The sequence below is a fragment of the Oryzias latipes genome, chromosome 1 (assembly GCF_002234675.1).
Source record: "Oryzias latipes chromosome 1, ASM223467v1".
NCBI classification, from domain to species: Eukaryota; Metazoa; Chordata; class Actinopteri; order Beloniformes; family Adrianichthyidae; genus Oryzias; species Oryzias latipes.
Window position 1 is genome coordinate 18,806,286 of NC_019859.2, and position 22,982 is coordinate 18,829,267.

The 22,982-nt window shown below is 38.4% G+C and overlaps 1 protein-coding gene across 2 annotated transcripts in view; it reads right to left on the minus strand.

Moving 5' to 3' along the window:
- nr3c2 (nuclear receptor subfamily 3 group C member 2) overlaps nucleotides 1-22,982 on the minus strand; it is an 84,824-nt gene that overhangs the window by 7,360 nt on the left and 54,482 nt on the right. For both annotated transcript variants that reach the window (XM_023964762.1, NM_001163129.1), the window contains 5 exon segments: nucleotides 15,360-15,476; nucleotides 14,650-14,991; nucleotides 13,198-13,342; nucleotides 9,950-10,080; nucleotides 535-692 (listed from right to left, as the gene is read on the minus strand). In XM_023964762.1, the coding sequence (XP_023820530.1) occupies nucleotides 535-692; nucleotides 9,950-10,080; nucleotides 13,198-13,342; nucleotides 14,650-14,991; nucleotides 15,360-15,476 (893 nt within the window).

The following is a 22,982-nucleotide window of genomic DNA, read 5'->3' on the forward strand; positions in this document are numbered from 1 at the left end:
AGGACCTCAGGGCCGGCCTCCTGTTGATTCCCAGAGTCAGAACTAAACAAGGGGAATCAGCGTTTCAATATTCTGCAGCTAAAATCTGGAACAGCCTCCCTGAAGTCGTAAGACAGGCCTCTTCTGTGTTCATGTTCAAATCTAGACTTAAAACATTTCTGTTTAGCCGTGTATATGACTGAAAGGTCTATCTGCACTTTTCTTTCCTTTCCTTCCTTTATTTTTAATCAGTTTTCAAATTTTTTTTTTTTTCTTTTCTTTTAAAGTAATTTTATGTTATTATTTCTATGATGTATTGTGATTTTATTGCATTTTCTGTTTTGTGAAGCACTTGAATTACTTTATGTATGAATTGTGCTATACAAATAAACTTGCTTGCCTTGCTTGCTTGCCAATACTAATGATTCCACAACTAACATGACAAAGTAGCTAAAATAAAAACTGATGAGCTTCACACGAAGGTGAAAGCTGGATATGCAGGTAAAGCTGCGCTGCACTGTATGCCAATGAGGGAGACAGACCACGGATACTTACATCATGCATGGCGTCCAGCAGCTTGGTGAGCTGAAAGAAGCGCTGCCAGGTTTGGCCGGAGTTGTTGGTTGCTTTTCCCACCGAACGTCTGAGCTCTTTAATGTAATTAACCCTCATCTCCTCAAACGCCGCCTGGTTCTTCAGACCCTCTTTGGGAACTAGGAAGCAGAGAATCGCTTTAGTCATCACCTGGATTCACTGAAAACACTAAGATGCTTAGAGGTATCAACGTATCAAAAAAAATAATATGACAATAAAAAAAAAAAAATTGACTGAAGTAATTTAATTTAGATGATTGGTAAAAATATAGACATAAGTGTCAAAACTTTGTTGTTTTGGATTCAGCCATATAAAAATATTCATTTTGACCATTAGGCAAAAAACTCTAATTTTGCCCCCGCCACATCCTGAAAAACTCACCAAAGTTTGCACGCACCTAGCACCCACGAAAAAATAAATTTTGGGCATGGTGAACCCCCCCACCGAATAAAAAGGTGGACTTCACGGTAGCCAAAACCATCAAAACATGGGGTCAAACTCTATTGCGGGACTCCAAAAAATAGTTCAAAATCCAGGAATGAAACCAAAACACACATAAGGTTCTAAAATTATTATGGGATGGCCATAGGACCTACGGCTAGGTGGTCATTTTGTGGCAAAGTGTAAATGTTGGCGATTTTCCCATTTTCCCACAAAATGGGAAAAGAAAATTTTGTTTGACTGATATTCAAAAAATTTCACACATAAGCCACAAATCTACAACCAAAACCAAAGTTTTTTTACCTTTGACCTTTGGAAGAGGCCGCTGTCTTGATTTTTTTTTTTTTTTACTTTAATTTTTTTTTTCTTCATCAATGTCTATTTAGGGGCTCCGTAGGATATTGAACAGCGTCAGTGTTGCAAAGTCACAAAATTGACATTTCCCTGTGGCTCACACAATTTTTTCTGGAATATTGTGAACATCGATAACCTTCACCTTCTCCATACACAGATATTTAAAACACTGTACCTATCTCATTCAAATAAAAGTATTTATTTGAACTAAGCAAATCCACTTTTACCCGTAATTTGTTTTACATTTTATTTAACTGTGGTGAAAAAAATTGTTTTTTTTTTTTTTTGCTTCGCTTAACGTTATTGTCTGGCAATAATGGAAAAATAAGTTAAAAATAGCTCAGAAGTATGTAAATAATAAACGATAAATACTACAAACATGGCTGGGTTACAGAACACCATGCTAAAATCGGAGCACTACCTTTTAAATTCTATTACACATAAGACTTTTGAAAAATTCAGGGGTTAATGCTCATAAGCACAGACCAAGACTGGGCTGGATGAGACACTGACGTACAGCGTCGTGATCAATATGGCCACACTGTCTTTAAAACTCATTCTTAATCAATCATGAACACAGTCTGCTTCTGAATGCAGACATGATACTTAAAGTTTGCTGAAAAAACAAGCTATAAATGAAAGTTGCATGGAGAGACAGTGTTCTGGACACTCAGAGGAGCAGAGGTGCAGAGGCACATTTCATGACTTTTGAATGGAGCTTCTCTTACTTAAAAGTAAAGAAGAGTTTTTGGTGGGAGTTGAAAAACTTTATATAGTCGATATTGCATAGACAACATCAACTAAAATATGTGGAAAAAAGATTCTGAAAATGTGTTTAAAAATGCACTGCAGAATTTATGCAACAAGAATATTGTTTTATATCAAATTTAAAAAAAAAATTATTTACCTCAAAAAGGAAAAAATAAGTGGACGAAATCTTCTTTCAAATCTTATATTTAATGTACAAACAAGTCCAGCTCTAACACACATGGACAGACTGTACTCTGTGTTTTCTGTCCTGTATTTCATGGCTGACATGATGAGAAGGTGCTAAAACCTTCAGCCGCATTTGGACCCTTTGTTTGTTTTCCTTACCAGCGACCCACATACTCACTGATCAGAGGCTGTTGGGGGTCCTGACATCAGTACCCCAATATGTGGTCTATAATTACCATCTAATCAATTTTGTCTTGTAAAATGTTACATATTTGTTGTCAGGCAGCTGCTATATCTGAGTTAAGGCACTTTTTTATGAAACATGTTAGCTGTTTGTTAGTAAATGCCTCAATGTAAGTCATGTTTCCAAATTACACTTTTTGACCTACCTGTACTTTTTTTTACCTCAACTCTGTATTTACATTTTTTAAGCGGGTTGTGCATTTAAAAAAAGTTACAAAAAATAGAAAGCCTTGCCAGAAAGCATATAGTCTCTTTGCAACTTAGATCACCAGCTTTTACAGGGAAAAGCAAAAAAGAACAGAGAACGTGGATTTTCGGAAGGGATGTGGTGCATGTTTGTGTCGAGACAACGAGCGTAACTGGTTTGAATAGGCGACCGCTTTTGTATCCAATCCAAACGGGGTCATGAGACACCGCAGGCTCAGTGAAACCTTAGCCAAGGTCAGAGAGAAATAACAGCTCTTGTCTCTTTTCTTGTTTCTCTGCTTTCTTCCTCTCTGTGTTTTGCTTGTTTATGCAATCTAGCGTACAAATACACTTTTACAAAGCCACCCAGAGGCACGCACTCGGCTGTACTTACTCAATTGACAAGTTCTGACCCCTCCTGTATAAACATTTACTGCTTCTCCTTCTGGAAGGTTCAAACATGAATATATCTGAATGACTGTAACTCCATTCAGTTCCTCAGATAATTCTGCTTCCTTTGGAACACACACTCACTGGCCACTTTATTAGGCACACCTGTCCAAGTGCTAGTCACCACAAATTTGGCAGCAACTCAGTGCATTTAGGCATGCGGGCATGGTCAAGACGATCTGCTGCAGTTAAACCGAACATCAGAATGGAGAAGAAAGGTGATTGAAGTGACTTTGAATGTGGCAAAGTTATTGTTGCCAGATGGGCTGGTCTGAGTATTTCAGAAACTGCTGATCTACTGGGATTTTCACCCACAACCATCTTTAAGGTTTACAGAGAATGGTCCAAAAAGAGAAAATAATCCAGTGAGCAGCAGTTCTGTGGGCAGAAAGGCCTTGTTGATTCCAGAGGTCAGAGGAGAATGGCCAGATTGTTTGCAGCTGATAGAAAGGCAACATTTAGTCTAATAAAACACTGGTTACAACCAAGGTCCTGCAGAAGAGCATCTCTGAACGCACAACACGTCCATCCTTGAGGCAGATGAGCTATAGCAGCAGAAGACCACATCTGGTGCCACTCCTGTCAGCTAAGAACAGGAAACCGAGGCTACAATTCACACAGACTCACAAAAATTGAGCAATAGAAGATTGAAAAAATGTTGTCTGGTCTGATGAGTCTCTATTTCTGCTGTAACATTTGGATGGTAGGGTCAGAATTTGGCATCAACATCATTAAAGCATGGATCAATCCTGCTTTGTATGGTTCAGGCAGGTGGTGGTGGTTTAATGACGTGGCAAATATTTTCTTGTGCTTCTATGCCACAGAGGACTACAGGCAAAAGGGGATTCAAGCTGGTCCTAGCAAGGTGTAGCTAATAAAGTGGCTGGTGAATGTAAAGTACTCTGCAAGGCCTTTATAAAGCACAGAAAACTCACTGAGAGCTTGACCAAAAAAAATAAAAATAAAATAGAACATTCTAAAAAAGCAATTTTACATTTCTATTTTCCCTGAACAGGATAACCACAGCAGGGATAATAAAAAAAGTTTTTTTAAATCCCGGCTCCTGATTTTGCATTCTTCCCTCTCTTTTTTTTAATACAAAGCATCTCTTTTTGAACTCTAGCCTGGGTTTCAAGGAAGTGCAGTAAAATAGCAGGTCTTGGAGGACTGCCTTGTGCTCGACTAGCCTTTATTAAGTACAGCAGGGCTCTCTGGAAAACCTCCAGATGACCAGGGAGGAAAGGAAAGGGAGGCCACAGCAACAGAAGGAGCAGCTCTGCCATCCCACCACTCACTTTGTATTCTCTTTCTTTCTCCCCATAGCTGTGCACCTGTCTCTTTCTCCCCAGCACCTCCCTGCTCTCAATTCCTCCATCTCACCCTTGATATGTAGCACTGCTCTGCAGCCCTTTTTTTGTTTTGTTTCTCTGCCTTTCGACTTAGCTAACATCATCTTCATTACCTATAAAGTTGCGTTTTTTTTTTCTTTTTGTAGGCAGCACATCTTGTAGAAAAGGGACATTTTTTTTTTTGAGAAAAATATCAACCTAGTGGAAGAAATGCTGCCGGAAGCCGCCACTGATACCACCCACATGCAAACGTTGCAAACAAAACCCTTTTTACGGCATAAGAAGCATAAAGTTTTTTTTTTTTAATATTTTAGGATTTCAAGGAGAAATGGAGCAGCGACAGACACTAGCCAATGACACATGCTGAGATGGACATGCTTTTAAGTATGGTGGGTTGATTCAAAGTGAAGATTTTCCTTCCTCTTGCCACTGACAGGCAACAGTTGGATTAATTAAAATAAGCCAAATGTGTGAAGGCCAGGTTCCAGCACCAACAAACTGAAACCTAAAAAATCCAAGCTCGCTGGCTGTTTCATAACATGAAATAAAGGGAAACTGTTACAAAATGCTTAAATAATCAAGTAGTAAAAGAGTTTCTACACTAACATGGTTTGTTCAATGTCACATACACAAAAAGCTCAATTCTGCCAGAAAAATCTGCTAACTTTGGCATTTCAATGCTGCAAACGGGTTTTCTATTGGACTTCTCAGCATTTGCAGACAAAAGCTGTTGACACACAGGATCACTTTCATCAGAGACGCAGCTGGTCATGTAAACCAAGCCCATTCCTTTTGTTCAAACACTCATGTTCCAAATGTTGCTGTTCCTCACAAGACCACCAGAGGCATGAAGCAAAAGGGAGCAGTTGACCTAAATAGAGTTCTGAGTTTTTTAAGTGCCCTTTATAGTGCAGTAAATACAGTAACCATATAGTGGTTTAACTCTCCAATCCAACCCTAGGGACCCATTGGGTTCCGTTTTTGGAGTGGTTCGTATGACCTGATCATGGATTTGAACCCACAGCATCTCAGTCACAGGATGGACACTCTACCACAATGACAGAACACTGAACGGAGTAAACATCAGTCACTGTGGTCATTTCAGGCTTTATTTTTCCTGTTCAGGATCTTATGGGTGATGGCATAGACATTGATTGAGAATATTTATGTCTACGCCATAACCGTGTAAAGTTATTTCACACATTTGAAGATTCTAGATAAAAAAATGTAGGTGGTGTGTTACCGTGACTCCAAACTGACAACTGTAAAACAGATAATTGAAGTGAATGAATGGAGTGGGTTAATATGATGGCCATTTTTCCAGCTCATGGTCATCATCACCATGGTGGCCGGCAACAATATCATCAGAAAAGCTTCAAAAAACGGGAGAACAGGAGAGACACACAAGACAGATGTTTGTTGGAATAAAAAACAAGTCTTTTCAATATCATATCAATCAGATTATAAAGCTACTATTTAAGCATAAACTTAATTTTAGAACTTGCATATAAAAAAGGTACAATTCATAAGAATTGTAACTTTTGTTTGCCTGTTATAGATATTATTGTTATTCTAACACATGTTTGTTGAACCATAAAACAATTATTTCTAATATAAAAGTTTTACACACTACATGGGGACTGACTTGGTTGTGTAACAAGCCACCTATTGTTGAACAGACTTGGCTTCAGTTACTTTCCTTTTTAAACCTGCTTCATTTTGGAAGTCACAAGGAAACCACAGCTCTAGAAAACTCTTTGAAGACCCAAAAGGTTAAAATGTTTCTTAGTAAAAGTACTTTAAAAAGATGACTAATCAATACAACAATGAGAAAAGCTTAGTAGGAGGGACTGCAGAGGGAAAAGAAAAGACAAACATTTGGTGTTTTTTTTAAACTATTTTTATCAAACCATGATTGCAGCATATGCAATAACAATGCAGAAACTACAAGAGTTGACATAAAAAAAACAGCAGACAAACACTCAAACTCACTCAAATTCTGACAACAAATTGACGAATGGTGAGCTCGCTTACACTCAGGAAGCCCCTTTTGCTTCTGCAGCACAGCATCAGTAGTTATGCAGTTCTGTTCCTCCAGATATCAGCAGAACAAACCTTAACAGACACCTCTTCTGTTATTAAGCTAAATTTGTCTTTTTTTTTTCTTTTAGGAAAAACGTGTGGCTTTTTCCATTCTGGATTCTACAAGGTCAAATTTGTCTTTATTCTAAGAAAAAACGAAGTCTTCAATCATTTTTGACACAGAATAGGAACAAACTAAAAATATTTTTTGGCAACAAGTCAATGCAAATCTTGCTTACCGTGCCTTTTCTTTAGCAGTTACGGTGTGCTACAATGTCACAGCACACACAACATCAAGAGTGTTTTCACAGTTGAAATCTCTGTTAAAGGATTACCAGGAGTAAGATTAAAGAGTAATCTCTGATACTTTATAAATGCATGAGCGTAGGCGCCAGGAGAGCAGGTTTTGCCAGCTCTTTCTCAAAGGTGTGCGCTGGAACAGAACATCAAATCTTCTATGAAAGGCAGTCTTTTTGGTAAGGAAAGGTGGAAGACGCTGAGCGTCTTTGCCACCGGAATACAACCATATCCATCTTTGCAGCAAAGAGAAATTCTCGTCAACAGAAACATGACATGCAGGTACGGTGCCTGCAGATTACAGAGAAGAAAAGGTTTGTGGCAAAAATACTTTATATCCACCTGAAGTAACTTTCTGGTAAAGCACAGACAACTTAAACATACGTCTAAATATATTATGTGGTATATTTACTTTACAGGTGAGTGAATAGTTTTTAAAAAAAAGTAATTTTGCTTTGTTTTTTAAGATTTAAAGACATTTAAAAACGTTTAAAGGTCTTTACATCAGGGGTGAAAATAGATTTTTGTTTATGCCTGCACCATAAGTTTCATCTACATGCATTTTTTAAAAGCAGTAAATGCAGATTATGGGTGAAATGGTTAATCGATGAATTGATTTACCCAAATAGCCTCTTTTTTTCGTGACCGACACATAACTATTGTTTGGGGGAAGGGGGGGCACAGAATTAGCGGATAGCGTGAGGGGAGAGAGGGATGTAGAGTATATTTTCTAATGATGATACCAAAAACCACAAAGATGCTAAAATGAGATAAAGTGCGGCCTGGTTCACAGTTTTAGCAGCAGCATCCTGTAGCTGCTTCTGAATAAAGCAGTAAAGAGCAGCTGATCTTCCAGCCGGTATGGTGTACCTCTGCCAGACCGTACTTTCAGCCCTGCTCTATATCCTTCCATTTTTTTGCACAGCCTCCATAGTTTAGTGTGAAGGAGCTACTCCTGCTGCAACCAAGAAACTAGCTCGGGTCAAACAACCATTTACACGACTTACAGTTAGTCTAATCAAAATCAGCATGGCTAGCATGCTACTGGAATACAAAAGAAGGGAAAATTCCAAAGAAGATCCATGACAGAAAATGCTCTTTGTCTCTTCCTAGATGTAAGATGCTAGTGTGCTTTGAAATGTTTTTTTACACTTGATCTAAAGAGAGGTCAATTTAGCTGTTTGGCAGACTTCTTTTCATATTTTTGGTTCTTCGGATTTTAAAAGGATTAATAGATTGGAAACCAGAATATGTGCACTCACTGGGCTGGCACATTTAAGCAAAGTTACACACTAAATAAAAAAATAAATGCAAAAAAAGGCAGAACTCTCACCTCTCAATCACAGCTCATTTTGCCTCCTGTTCACATGCATTTCAAATGTTGAGCTATGGACACACCAGGCATGTGACGGAAGAGGCTTAGTGCAAAATGTCAAAGTGGTGCAAATCTCACAAATTATTAATAACTCCTCCATGATCAATTTTAAAATGGTTGGCACTTTCGTTAATTAAAAGGGACACCATCTATATGTCACTACCAAATTCAAGTCCCTGATTGATCAAAGATCAACCTTGTAGCGACTTCAATTGTTCAAAACCAAACAGTCGCTGAGAGGCTGACGCTGGGTGGGTCCGGGTATTGAATGACGCGTTTAAAAAACCATAGAGCCTAACGAAGTTTGTATTTTGAAGTTTTAATAAGGAAAAATTAAGGTAATTAAATCCACTTACTATATTGTGATCAAAAAAGAGAAAAAGCAAGGAATCAAGAAAAAAGCACAAAAACGTATAAAGCGGTCAACAAAAAATACGGCAACCCAGCTCACCCCCCCTTCCATCTTACAGCGGGGAAAAACCATGGTTAGATTTTGTCAATTAATGTCACCGCCCACAAACATGTGACCCACCAGCTGATAACCTATTGAATGGCCTATAATCAAATCAAATCTCTATTCATTCACCATACTGAAGACCACACTTAATTCATGGCACCTACAAACCTGGTTTAACTCTCAACGTGTATTTTGTACCTAGAGCCCAAAAAAAGCTGCAGGAACTTGTGTAGCCAAGTGTGGACTCAGGAGTTTTCAGCACGGAGGCCTGAAATGTTCATTTATGTGAGTTTACATAGACTTTTCATTGGAAGTGCCCGCTTGAACGAGCGTTGCTGAGGGCAGTGTGACGAGCTTAACACCACAGAAACTTGTATCTATGGAGCAGGAGAGCAGGAGTTAGCCATGTGAAACAGTTGGTCATGCCGGACTCACATTTTTCAAATTTTCTTGAGTTTTTTACTCATAAAAACTCATTAAAACAGATTCAAGATGAATTAACTGCCCAAATGAGGCCAAGTGGCTCTGCCACTTATACAGCGTGAATTTAAACAAATACCTTAAGACAGGAGTGCTGTTTGCAATTTGCAAGATGCTGCAGCTCAGTGGGACACGCCCATAAAAGCAGGGTGTGGTGCACTGTTGTGTTTTTGGAACAAGCTCGGTCTAAATCCCTGACATGGTAGCACATTTTTTTACAATGATTTATTCCGTGTTAATTGTGCTTTTGAAGAGGTTTGATTGTCATGCGTCACCATCATGTGAAATAATGCATCCCCCATGACTGCTGACGTTTGAGCTGTGAGCTGTTAAAAAGCCAGATGGCCCCTCTCCTCTCCTACTCAGATGGTGTGGTAAAAATGACTGGTCAGACAACACAACAGTTTTCCACCTCTTCTCAGCACATCATAGCCGAACCTGAGCTCTGACAGCTCAGCATTGCTCCTGGACACCGTCAGTATGCCAACATTTCCATGGCAAAGTCAAGTCTCCTCTGATAGAGAACAATGTCGCAGTGTTCCTGACCTGTTCAAATGATTGCATTAAATTTGTTGAGTGTAATTTTCAGCCTTTGGAATTACACAACTTCCCTTTCAAAAGCATTTGCTGGTAAATTTAGACGACGGTGTTCAGTGTTCTTGGACAGTTGTTTGTCAGTGGAATTTTGGACAGTTTTTTAAACAGACAGGTCTGGTTGATACCTACCTGTGCTGAGAAGTAGAAGGACTTTCATTGAGAGGAACTCATCATACGTCAGCTGCAATCGAACAAACTCTTGGCTCACTTGCCTCATGCCGAGACACAGGTCATACATGGCTGACTGTCTCATCCGATCCCTGAAAACAAAATGAAAAAAACTAGTGAATTAAAATCCAGCAAATACCAAAACCTGAACCATTGAATTAAGCATCAGCTGGGATCCATCCTTAGACCTCTTTCAAGCAGCTGGACAGTTCAGTTACTACTTCCTTTTTAATGCATTTCAATTTGAAGGGCTTTTTCCCCACTCTGCTCCAATCAAGTTAGTTAAAGCTCCAAGTGAAAGTGTTTCTTCTTGCAGCAGAAACGGGTTCATCTGGACGAAGAGCAGAAGACCAAAGTCCTCTCAGATCGCAGGCCGCTGTGTACAGTACCACAGCGCAGATGAAGCACTTTTTCAGGACAGTGACAGATGACAGAGGACCTCAGCTTGCACCGTCGTCGCCATAGAAACTCTTACGGAGGGTTGTGTGATTTCAAGCCCGATTGCGGCCGCCGCACACACATACTTTATGCACAAAGGAAATTTAGAAACATGTCTACAACATTTTTACAAAAGGTTTTACAAAATAAAATCAATGTCTATTTTTTTCTCTCTCTTAACTTCAGTACAGTATTTGTTCTATGCAAAAAACGGATTCTGAAGGAAGTAAAAGACCCTTATTTGAAGAAAAATCACCTAATATTCTGTCTTGCAAGAAAAATAATCTTATCAAGAAATTTTCGGAAAGCAAACTAATCTTAGTTTGAGAAAACATGTAACCATGTTTCTAACATGATTGGTTGATATATTATGTATATATTTTTCTTTTTTCGCTCATTTAAAGAAAATCTGCCAACAGGGTAGAGAATTCTTACTTCTAAGGGGGCTGTTTTTGCATTGAATCAGGGAAACTTGATTTTCTTCTGTGAAGAAAATAAAGATCAAACCAATTTGAAACACTGGTAGCAAGTTTAAAAGTGTCTTATAAAACGACCATCTAGGTTAACAACAGTGCACCCTGTTGTCACTTTAGCCTCTGAACGGATAAACGTTTCTCTGAAAGCATCAGAAACTCAAACATGTCTTGCTGCAACTGTACAACATCCCTCACATGCGAAAGCTTTCTCTGCTGAGCAGCTCTCTCTGTGACTGGGAGAACTGTTTTTCAAAGTGTAGAATAAATTTATCATTTCATGAAACTTTGGGCTGGACTTTCCAAACTCTTCACACATTGTACCCCCCTTTTCTCTGTCTCTTGCTCAAATCAATTTTGCTGAATCACAGCTCAAAATGAGCTGCTGGTTTGGGAAAGGAATAAAAAAAGGAAAGCGATCTCTTTCTTTTCCTCTCTACTAGCTACATTTCAGAGTTTTTTTGTGTGAACCTGTGTTTTAGTCTTTTTAGTTTCTTTCCCAAACTGATTTTTCTCTTTCTAAGGTAAAGTTTCAGTGAACAAGTAATCTTTAAAAATACACTTTTTAAAATAATATGAAACAATCCAGAATTTGATTCAATAAAGGTTAGAGGGGATTCTACAGGTGCTCACAATGGTATATGAACCTTTTTAATGCCTAGAAAAAGCTAAAAGATGTGGGAGTAAGTTGAGATTGAGCTCATAAATTTTGAAGCTAGTTTCTCTTTCAAACTTTGAAATTCTGCAGAACTGATGCTGAATCATAGTCTCTGATGATTGATTCTAGATGAAGGTGGAAAACTATGATGGATGGATGAAATTTAGATTCATATCTTGTTTTTAACACTTGTCTTTTTGTTTGTTTTTTTCTTTTTGTCTGAGCAGACTGGTTTTTGTTTTCTGCCAGCATTTTAGGGTGTATTCAGACTGGGAAAAAAAAGGTCCATTGGTCCAGACCAAGTTCTTTTAATTTGTCCAGATTGAGTCCTGAACCTTGCGTTTGGTTTGGACTGAGGAAACCCAGAGTGAACTGAAGCTTTGTCCATTTGGGAGACCACCTCAAAAAAAGGGTCATAGAGCGGTTCCTGGTCCCGGACCAGGGTCAGCTTGGGTATATTCAGACAAAGAATTTGTTCCAGATTATCAGGGAAACAAACTCTGGTTCACATTTATCAAACCAAATGTGTCCAGTCTAAATATGTGAATAAAGTTTAGACTGTTGAGTTGATGTCAACTAATAGGACGAATCTTTGGATACCAATTTGAAGAATTTTGTTGTTCAACTAAAGGTTTATCCATCGTCTTTTTAACAATGTACTAAAAAAAAATACATGTTCTCAACTACTACCATATCATGTTTATTTATGTATTTTTTATGTTCACAAAGGCTTCGGATAATCCCCCAAAAATGTTACATATAAACTTATAAGATTGTTAATTAGAACTCCTGTACTATTAGACATAAAAGTGGCAAATTATGACTGCAAAATGAGAACTCTGGGACATGTAAATGCATGAAGTTTGCTGCTGTGCTTCACGCTGTTGCTGGGTTCAGTTGTTTATTTATTTGGGACAGACTGACCCATTGACATTGACTTATCCAAGCTATTAGTTGGAGCTTTTAAACCTGGCCCTGATTGATCCTTCGCCTCTACACAGGCTGCCTACAGAGGTTTATATTTTTCACTTGCCTTTATTCCATAACGTTCCATTTATCATCGGCCGTGAGCTGCGGCTCCGACCAGATTAAAAGGCCTCCATGCACCTTTCCACTTATCCCCTTGTTCATACAAATTAACACAGATTAAATAAACTGCCAATGTACCAACATAGCTTTGATCTTTTTTTTCGTGCCGCAATTATAGAACCATAAAAAAAAAGGACAAACGTACTGCGTTTTCCTGTGAAGCAGCAGAACTCTGCTCTTAAGATTTTGACCTTGTTTAAAGTGCATTGTGACATTGGGGGAAGGCAACATCAGTACTACAAAAACTCAATGTAGCCTGGCCAGTTCAGTTTTCTGTACTACAATGACACACTTAGAAAATACACTGCATTCTTACATTTCTTATTTAATGGACAAACTCTAAACCCATTAGTAAAGTTATAAAATTGCAAAGATGACAAATTATTCCATTACTATGCTAAAAAACACATAACATCCAAGGTATTTATCTCTAATTAATTCAGAAAAAGCTCAACGATTCTTGACCCTCTGCAGAGGGACAGAGCACTTCAACCAATTAAGTATCAACAACAGGGTAGTGAGTTATTGGAAATCTAGAAGTGTAGACCTACTCATTAAAGACGAGGTCAGGGGCAAAGTAGAGCATCTGTCCATTTGTGTGTTTGTAGGAGCGCCAGCTGAGGCAAAAGGAGGACAAACACATCCACGAGTACTGGATCAGGGTGATTTGGTCCTCTATGGGCAGGACCCGGAAACCTAACGCACAAAAACACAAACATCAGACATAATGGGGGGATCAGGCAACAGCAATGCTTTAACATGTACCGCTGATATACTGATTTATTAGTTTTGGGCTTAATCATTTTTAAAAACTAAACAAGTCAAGCAGTAATAATTTGGAACAAATTCCAACTTCTCAGATTTATTTAATTTCCGGCTTTTGTTTTGTTTGGATATGTGCTGCTAAGGTGTGCCTGCCTGTGCCAGATTTTGTGCCAACGTGATAACCACTGACAAGCATTCACCCAGTCTTGTTTTATGTAAATCTTACTAGGCCTCCGGTTATTGGCACGTTTTCTTAAAAGCTCCCAAAATAGAGTCAAACAGGAAACAAGCCAAACGCTCAATCAAACTCTGGAAAGAACATCCTCTTCATGCAAAGCAAAGGGCACTAGTGTTTTATCAAAGCCTAACGACTATTCTTTATGTGGGTATGTTTATACATCAAAAATAACTCATATGCATTAAAAAGTTTACATTTTTTATTTAAAATCTTCCAGGAGTCTTTAGAAGGTTATTAAATGCAATAGGTTTAGTGTTGACCTTCTACTGGATTTATTACAGGTCATTATGCAGCTGCTCAAACCTTTAAAAAAAAAACATGGTAATGGGACTCCTCTGGTCTCTAATGTGAGTTTTATCATCCCAAACCCAAAACTACCCAAATTGCAGGCAGAGGCATATCTGAAAGTCGAAGGTACTTATTTTGACCCTTCTGTCTGGCTTCTATTTATACGTCCGGATGTGGCAAGCAGACACCATGGAGGTATCAAATATTTGTATTTCAGCAAATTAAACAGGCTCAATGAGATACCTGTGAGCCACCTTTCAATATTTCTACTACTGTCTTTTGAGGGAAACTTGTTTATACATTTTTAGAAAACATTTACAAAAAATGTATAAAGCAGAAAATACAAAGACGTGCACAAAACTGTCAACTGCAGTATCTAACAGCAGGAATGTAAATACTGTCTTTTAATTTTCAATTTGATTAAATATTCATGGAGAAATGGGATTAGCTCTTAATCTGGTTGAAGCCTAGAAAAAAAATTCATTGCCTAAAATGAAAAAAAAAAAAATTAAACTGTACTCTAATAAACCAAGCAGTTAAATCTTTGAAGAGATCAAGAATGAAGATATGGATTAAATGCTTTACCACTCATCATATTGATTCTATTACGCAGAATTCTAGTTTATTTTGACACATTGTACAGCATCAAAAACCTCTGAATTCAAGAGTAGAAGTGAGATACACTACAGTTGAGTAGAGTATGTCCACTAACCTGGAAGTACTTTGGCCCACTTCACCATGCGTACCATCTGCTTTCCAGCCAGGCGGTTGAGACTGGACAGCAAGTGGTCAGTTGTGTCGGGCAGTGTGTTGTCATAGCCAGAGTACACCTCTTCAGGCTCAATGAGCTCCAACACGCTGCAGATGGAGGGCGACAGAAAAGGTGTGACCACCCCAGGCCCGTGGGGCACTAGGGCATTGGCAGCACTGGAATTTAGCTCCTTCTCCGAGGTCAGGTAACTGCCTCCAACGCCACCTGTGGCAGTTTGGCCATCCTTAGAGCTCTGCAGGTCTTCGCTGACTCCCTTCAGCTTCAACTTTTTGGATTTGCGGGCTGTGGGAAACACAACAACAGCCTTTATAAGAATGCAATTGATAGTTTTTAACATAAACCGAGACTAATGCTATTCCTACAAGATATAGATTAGATTGTTTTTTTCATTCCCAACTGTATTTTCTGTCTTCACTGAACACCGTATTGGTCTTAATTCTTTCCGAATTGAAGTATATTTACATCTATCATCACTGTATTTTTTAACCATACTATAAACACACAACTAGTGATTCAATTGCTTTGGCCTTTCGTAACTCCAGCTGTACTTCTTTTATTATATCTATCTGTCATTACAGGATTGATGGGACAAATGCAGTTACAGAGACATGTGACGAGGGCAAATTTAGAACAAGGTCGTGACACTTCACCTCCTAGGTTCATCCCAGCCTGGAGACACTTCCGTACACGGCAAGCTGGGCAGTTTTTCCTTCTGATCTTGTCAATGATACAGTCATTTCTCCCGGCACACAGGTAGTTGTGCTGACCTATAGAGAAATACAGTAAAATAATGTGTATATTCAGTCCACTTAACTGGCAGAGAGGATGTATAAAACAGAACACATTTTGCAGAGTGCAAAGAGGAGATAAAAAGCAAGAGATATTAGAATCTCTAAAAGTTAAATATGTATTATGACTATGAAGGTAGAAATACTGTCTATTTAGGTCTCACCTTCTTTAGTGTATAAGTACTAGTGTATCATAAAGTATGTAGCATTAGAGATTTGGTGGAATCAGGAGACTGGCTGCAGCTCAAACAGTTCCTGACAGTGATGCTAACATGGGGAGAATCCCTCATGCCTCCTGCCTAGCCCTCAGCTAAACCCAATGATCTCCCATTTCAGAGAGCTTCCTTCCGCTTCACTAGCTCTCCACTGTACAGCTACCCTCCTCCTCGTCCACTCTTCTCCTTCTATGACTACGTCTCTCATCCTTTTTTTTTTCTCACGTCCACCAGCTTCTGAGCACCGTGGGCCCACTCACACTCAGCCTCATGCTCACACACACACACAGTTATTCACCCTCGTATGCGCACACACATGCATGTAGGGAGATACACATAAGCGCAGATCGGGAGAAAGCTGCTCAAATGTGAAATTGGAGAGAAGAATTAAAATGTTGTTTCTGGTTCTAAAGATTATTTGACAAACGAAGTGCAATCATAGCACCTCCCAGGTGGTGCATCCCTGTGGGCCACTGTGACCCCAGTTACCTCTATTTAACCCTTTACTATGTGTTTAAAACCTACAATACCAATATAGTATTTAACTTAACAAACATGGGAATGTTTTTTTTTTAAATCAGTTTAGATTACCTTATTAACTGATAATGTTTTTGGCACTTTATTGCATGTTTAAGTTTATTTGCGGGTTGATTTTCCACCATTGCATTGTCATTGTTGCATCCACAGTGCAGACTTTGTGTTCGCCTGTAGGACTGAGCAGAAGTCGTTTTCTGAGCTAGCAGGAGTAGTGTGCACTGTGCAGTGTGTCTGCCTGGCTGCTGCCAAAAGCCAAGAAACTGAGCTGCAGGAGGAGAGGCGGCAGCTGTAGCCCCACCACTATTTCTGGCTAAATCACATGACCGTTACATAAGCCCATTTTTCTTGCTCTAAAAAGCAGTAAACTGCGACACAGGAAACACAATGCAGCCATCCCCGTCCCACCCCCCCCTTGCACACACACACACACACACACACACACTTGGATAGGCCATGCCAAATGGCAATTCCACAAACTCCTAAGCTTTCCTGTCAGCTGTTCTGCTCATATTCACGATTCCTTATAATAAATGACAGAGTGAAATGAATTGCATGAAATAGCCAAAGTCTTACTTTGCTGTGATGGTGGATATTTATGTGGCAGAGCGTGTATCTAAGAGGGAGAGAATTTGTTTATTTATGCACTGTTTCTATGCTCCCACACAGCATGTTTACCTCTGAATATTTACATTTGCTTATCAACTCAGAGGCAGGCTCCACATTAATGCCACTTTATGTTTCAAGCTTAATTATTTGAATTTAGTTGCATGCTTTTTTCCTAAAACACGTATTTAAACTGTGATTCTCGAAAGATGTTGCACCTAAATTTGGTTCATTGTGAGATCAGGGATAAAGAAACACAAAAAGTTACACTCTTTCAACAATTGCAGTGACCACCACTTTACAAAAAAATCCATCTTGATGCTTTTAACGTGTGTAAACTGCTTAACAAAGTTGGCCGTGATCTGAAAATAGCCTCACAAATTCAGTAGCTGGCCACAACAATAACTCTGCTGTGACTCTGAATGGCATTTGGCAGTGGGTGCAATGTTCTTACTGTAGCTGCAAGCTGGCACTGCTGACGTAAGATTGTATAAAACGAGAGGATGCTCCCAAGAATTGATGTCACTTTGATGCCACTGCTTTGCACAAGAGCCTCAACTCTTTTCTCCTTGGACATACAAACATTTGTCTTAACCCTTGTGCTATCCCATGACCCCACCCTTACATTGACATGTTCCCCCTACCATGACAAAGGTATCCAAAGGTGGAAAGATTTCATGTAATCCATGGACACCAGTAAAGATCACAAATCATTGAAGAAAAAAGGTTCAGCACACCGTCTTGTGGGTCTAAATGACCCAACTCCCAATGCTAAAGTGCCTAGGATTGCACAAGGGTTACAGTGTGGTCTGGATCAAGAATTTAAAAAAGCCAAAACATTATATCATTATATGAAGTTATGTTGTTTATTAAAGCATTTATGATCTCTTTACCCATATTGGATTAATGACTTTAAATTTAAAAACCTCGAAAAAGTGTCTTCAAAATATCATCATATGGTTCAGATACAAAAGGTACAGCCACATCAATGTCAGAGAACAAAGAGATCACGATGGACATTATACTGTATGTTGGCTGGATCAGAGGAACTGAAGGTCTGAAGGAAGACGTGTACTGCATTAAACATTTAAAGTTAATAAAAGCACATTGTGTTGTCAGATCAAATGCGTTGCAACATTTTTCATCTAATTATTTTTTTTTAAAACAAACCCCTTCAGCTTCACATCTATGGGGATTTCTTTGTCTGTTTTTCAAACACAATCTTGTGTAATGTTGCGAAAGAGAATACAAACATTTCTTTAGCATATTGGAAAGTGTGAGTGTGTAAATAAAAAATAAATATATATACAGTATATATGTATATTTATATACACTTTCAACTGTTCTTTTTCAACACTGCAAGCTTCAACTCTTCAACTTAACACAAACATATCACTTAGTTTTGTGCTGCCTGAGTGTGAAATAATTTCATACTGTAAGTTCTTTTAAAAATACCCACACCATTTGCCTTGTTTGGTTCCATCCACGACTATTTCTTTTCACAACCTGTTACTTCCTTTTTTCAATCATTAATTTTTTTAAAGTTCTAGCTTTAAGTTATTTTATTTTCCTTTGCAGTGCCATTTCTGTCACAAACACATCCCTGTGTACACCTCTGAGTATTAAACCGGTGCCTGGGAGGTTTGCACAAAGGAACAATCATAAAAATTGTTGGGTTTTTTTCTCAAGCCAGTTTAAAAATGAAAGTAGTTGGTGCCAGGCCATTTCACCCAGTAAATATCAAGGGGCCTGTTTCATGAGCAAATTTGTTCCAGTTTTCCCCAATGTATCAAAAAGTTTAGGAACAACAGGGTTAATCTCTGAATAAACTAACTTCAATTGTCTAAACACAAATTAATCGATCTCCCGTTAGACTTCTGTAGATTAGTTAGAAGTACACAGTATCTTAAATATCTATATCTTTGGTACCAACTTTATGTGCCACACAAAGTCATTGAGATCTTTGCAGCACATGGAGTCTTGTCTGGTGTGGTTGCTCAAAGCCTCTGCTTGTACTGCCATGCTCTCAGCTTCCTTCGCATCACTCAAACCCCTTTTTCCAACTGCTCCATGGCTGCTCTGTGTTATATGACAAAGATTTTCTTTTGGTTTAATTCTTCTCCTCAGTGTGTTTCTGCTCCTCAAAACATTCACTCAGCTGTTAGGCGATGGAATCTGCTTCCCTGATCCACTCCAGGATCTTTGGTGTTTGATCCTGGATGGTGGTTTTGAAGTTCTTGATCTTGTTTCATTTTAAATATCAAGAGAGTTTCAAATGCATAGATTTCTTGAATTCCAGAATGCATCTTTGAAAAAAGAAAATTAATCTGTTTCCCAAATACCATAAAGCTTTGATTCTACAATGCATTAATAGTTTTGAAGTTTTTTTTCCAATTTTAGGCACAGTAGTTTCTTTTTTGTGCGGTTTGTGTGACAGAATTTTTATATTGCTTGTCATTTAACGAAGCTGGGATCTAACTAACTCTGCTAAATGGCTTATTAGCATCAACTATCCCAATAGCCTTTTGGACACACAACCTGTAGCACTCAGACACCGGAAAGATACTCAGAGACTTAGTTGAAAGACATTTGATTGGATGCAACCCAAGACTCCCAGTAAATCTGGAAACCATACGAGATGTGTCCTCAGACAACCTCTTTCACAACAATGAAAAGGGTGGCAGCTTGGTCATAGAAACCACGGCTCAGTCTCACTGTAGACCAAATCAAGGCCAAAAGAAAGATTATTCATTTTTAATATGAACTTATGAGCTCAAAAAGACAACAGCAAAGAAAAAGCTAATTTCTGCAATGGCATTTTAATAAGAGGAGATACGCCAAGCCACTGATGACATGTGAAAAATAAACAGGCACTAAACTTCTTAACTGTGCTCCACATGGAGTCAATTATTTTGTGCAGCTGTCTTGTATCAACAAATGTGTCTTTAGTAGAGTCAATGCAGAAGAGAGACTCATGTAAATAGCTTTATAATTTAAAAAAAAGACACAAAAAGACATTCAACAATTTGAAACACAGATTTACTGAAGCACCTAGCATTTCTAATTCACCTTTTTTTATTTCAAGAAAGAAGCCCCCTTTTTAGAATAGCATCATGTTGCCAAAGTACACTTCTGAATGCAGAATCAAGAAGCAAGAAAAAATGAGCTCCAAAAAACTTTGATTAGTGGGCTAATGCATTCATCACATTTGCACTCAACTACAATAATATAGGCTTTCTGTGTGTTGGAGCCATTCTTTCTTATTTGCATATAAGTGAAGAACATTAAAAATTGGAATACAAACTTAACTGTTAAGTTAAACCTGAATATTTTGAAGGTCAAAACAGGCAGAGGGACAAAAAAATGTTATTTAGTTTTTGCAAACAATTTGCAGAGATCCTCACTGAACATCTGGAGAAAGTTTGCTGCACTGAAAGTAAAAGGGCTGAATAATTTTGCACACCCAATATTTCAGTTTTTATTTGTTAAACAAGTTTGAAATATCCAATAAATTCCATTTCATGATTGTGTCCCACTTGTTGTTGATTCTTCACAAAAAATTACAGTTTTATATCTTTATGTTTGCAGCTTGAAATGTGGCAAAAGGTTGAAAAGTTGTAGGGGGCCAAATACTTTAGCAAGGCACTGCAGGTAGTCAGCATCAAGCAGTACAGAGAGCTGGAAAACAGGCAGGGTTGTGGCTCTTGGGGACCAAGATTGACAAGCCCTGTACATGGAACCTTTCATGCAGTCGTTCAGTTCCACCTATCAGGCGTCTTTAGCGACACTGTGGTATTTCATTCCAATAGTGGTCACTGAGCTGAATCAAAGAACAGGTAGCAGAACAGGTGCTGTACAAACAGTTTAGACAGAATGGCATAACATCAGTTTATCCCTGCAGTAAAATGCTGCACGTTTAAATATTGTGACAGTTATTGACCAGGCTCTCTGATTCATTTCTGTCACATGCTGTGTGTGTACAACTTCAGGATAGGTTTTTTTTACAATGGAAAAACACATTTCAAACTGAAAATAACCTTCTATTTAACATTGAGCTTTCAACATAGCTTAAAAGCTCAATAATTAAATGGTAACAGTACTTATATAACACTTTTCTACCTTCCTTGAAGCCCCAAAGTGCTTTACAATCACAGTTCCATTGATAGCTGCTCCACTGCCTAACACTGGCACCAATCTATGGGGTTAAGCGGGAACCAAGTCTGCAATCTTCCCAATAGAGGTTGACCGCTTTACCTCTGCACCACAACAGTCCTAATTAAAGGATTGTTTTAATTCATAAGAAATTGATATTTTCACTGATGTGACCACTGTGGTTTTTGATCAGAGGCATCAGAGTGGTCACCACAATATCAATATAATTCTGCACACAGTCATCGGTTAGTCTGGACCGGGTATCAGGCTGGGGTTCCTGTGTTCCACACAAAGATCTGCCCACCTGAACACTTTGCTGCTGCTGACCTGCTTTTACTATTTAGAAGTAATGCAAATTTAGGATTGTTTCAAAATGATCAGTTATCATAAACCAGATTATGCGCTACTTTCCATGCGCATCCATATTGAAGCACCACTTGGAAGCAGTGATTATTGCTGTGAAACGAGATATCTTTTTTCTGTCTTACAAATGTTTTATACCATAAGGAGTCAAACCGGTTCTTCTTCTTTTGATTCCACAACAGTTTAACGCCGTGAGAAAGGGCACAAAGGAGGAATTCTTACTCCCCTTGGGGGGATCTGCATGATTTAACAACTGGGAAGCTAAGACAAAACAACGATGGACTTCGGATGCACCTTAATTGTGCACCAGCTGAATGAAAATGGCCTTTTGAATGCAGCTCTCTATCTATCAGATTTCACACACAGGTGTGTGACAGCTAATAAGAACTTTACATGAAAAGTACAATTTAGAGCTTAAAAGACAAAAAGAAGATGATTCTTTTAGCTTTTTCCAACTTTGGCAGATTTTGGTATCTAAAGTAAGACAAATTCAGGCATTTATCATAAGCGTGAAAACAGCAATGACTTCTTAGTGGGACAAAAAGAACGCAGATCTATGAAAACATTAGAAGACTTGTAACGTGAAACAGTGAAAAGACGTAACAATACCAGTTAAGCTGAAAAACAATCAGATTGAGCTTCTATTACAACCTACATTTCAATGTGAACTAGGCCTCTTTGCAAACACAAGTGTTTGAATTCTCATGTGGACCCCACCCTGAGAATAACAAGAAAAGGTCATACCTTCTGGTGATCAAAAGTTGTGAAAGTGTGAGTCACAACCTTTTTTATTTTCAAACCTCAAAAGTATTCATAGAGATAACAAAAATAGTAAAGATAAGTTAAAGTTCCTTAAGTTTAAAAAAATGTTTCCCGCAAAGATGAGGTCACCACAAGGTAAAGCGTGACACAGATCAAACAGACTTAAAGAATTAAAATAAAGTATTTAGAACAAAACCTTCCTCATCTACCAACTGTTAGCCTTCATAGTTAGAGTTGTTTTTTTTTATTAATTTGAAGAATTTCAGGAAATAAAGTGCTCAGATGGGAGTGCCTTCTGGTGGTGGAGTAAAGTTAAGGGGAGTGAATATTTGTCCTTTTGAGTAGGACTGTAGAAGAACACATTTGGACACTAAAAGGCCCAGCTGGCAATTAGTTATTCCAAGCAGATGGTCTAAATAAAAAAAGAAAAAAAAGGAAAAATTAAAACAAAGTGGATTTCAAATAACTGCGCTCAGGTCCAGTAAAATAAATAAATAAAAACAAAAACAAAATCCCTATTTGGATGTAAATTGTCTGACGTCACAAAAAAATTCAAAATAAATCTGAGCGTTTAATCTGATTTGTTGATGACTATAAAATGCTAAACAGCTCCATAGTAAAAGAGCTATGAGCCGGTTAGTCTTCTAATGAGCTACAGCCAAATGAAAAGTTGTGTCCCCTGGGGCAGGCCTTGCCAAAAGAAATTAAGCATGGGCTGGATAATTCCCCTTGTACAGATGCCCACTCTCTCTGCAGTCTCCTTTTATATCTGCATTGCCAAGTCGAAGTTCTGCAACTTTGAGAGAAAAGAGGAGGAGAAGTAGAGGGATTACAGAGGAGAGGAGGAGTATAA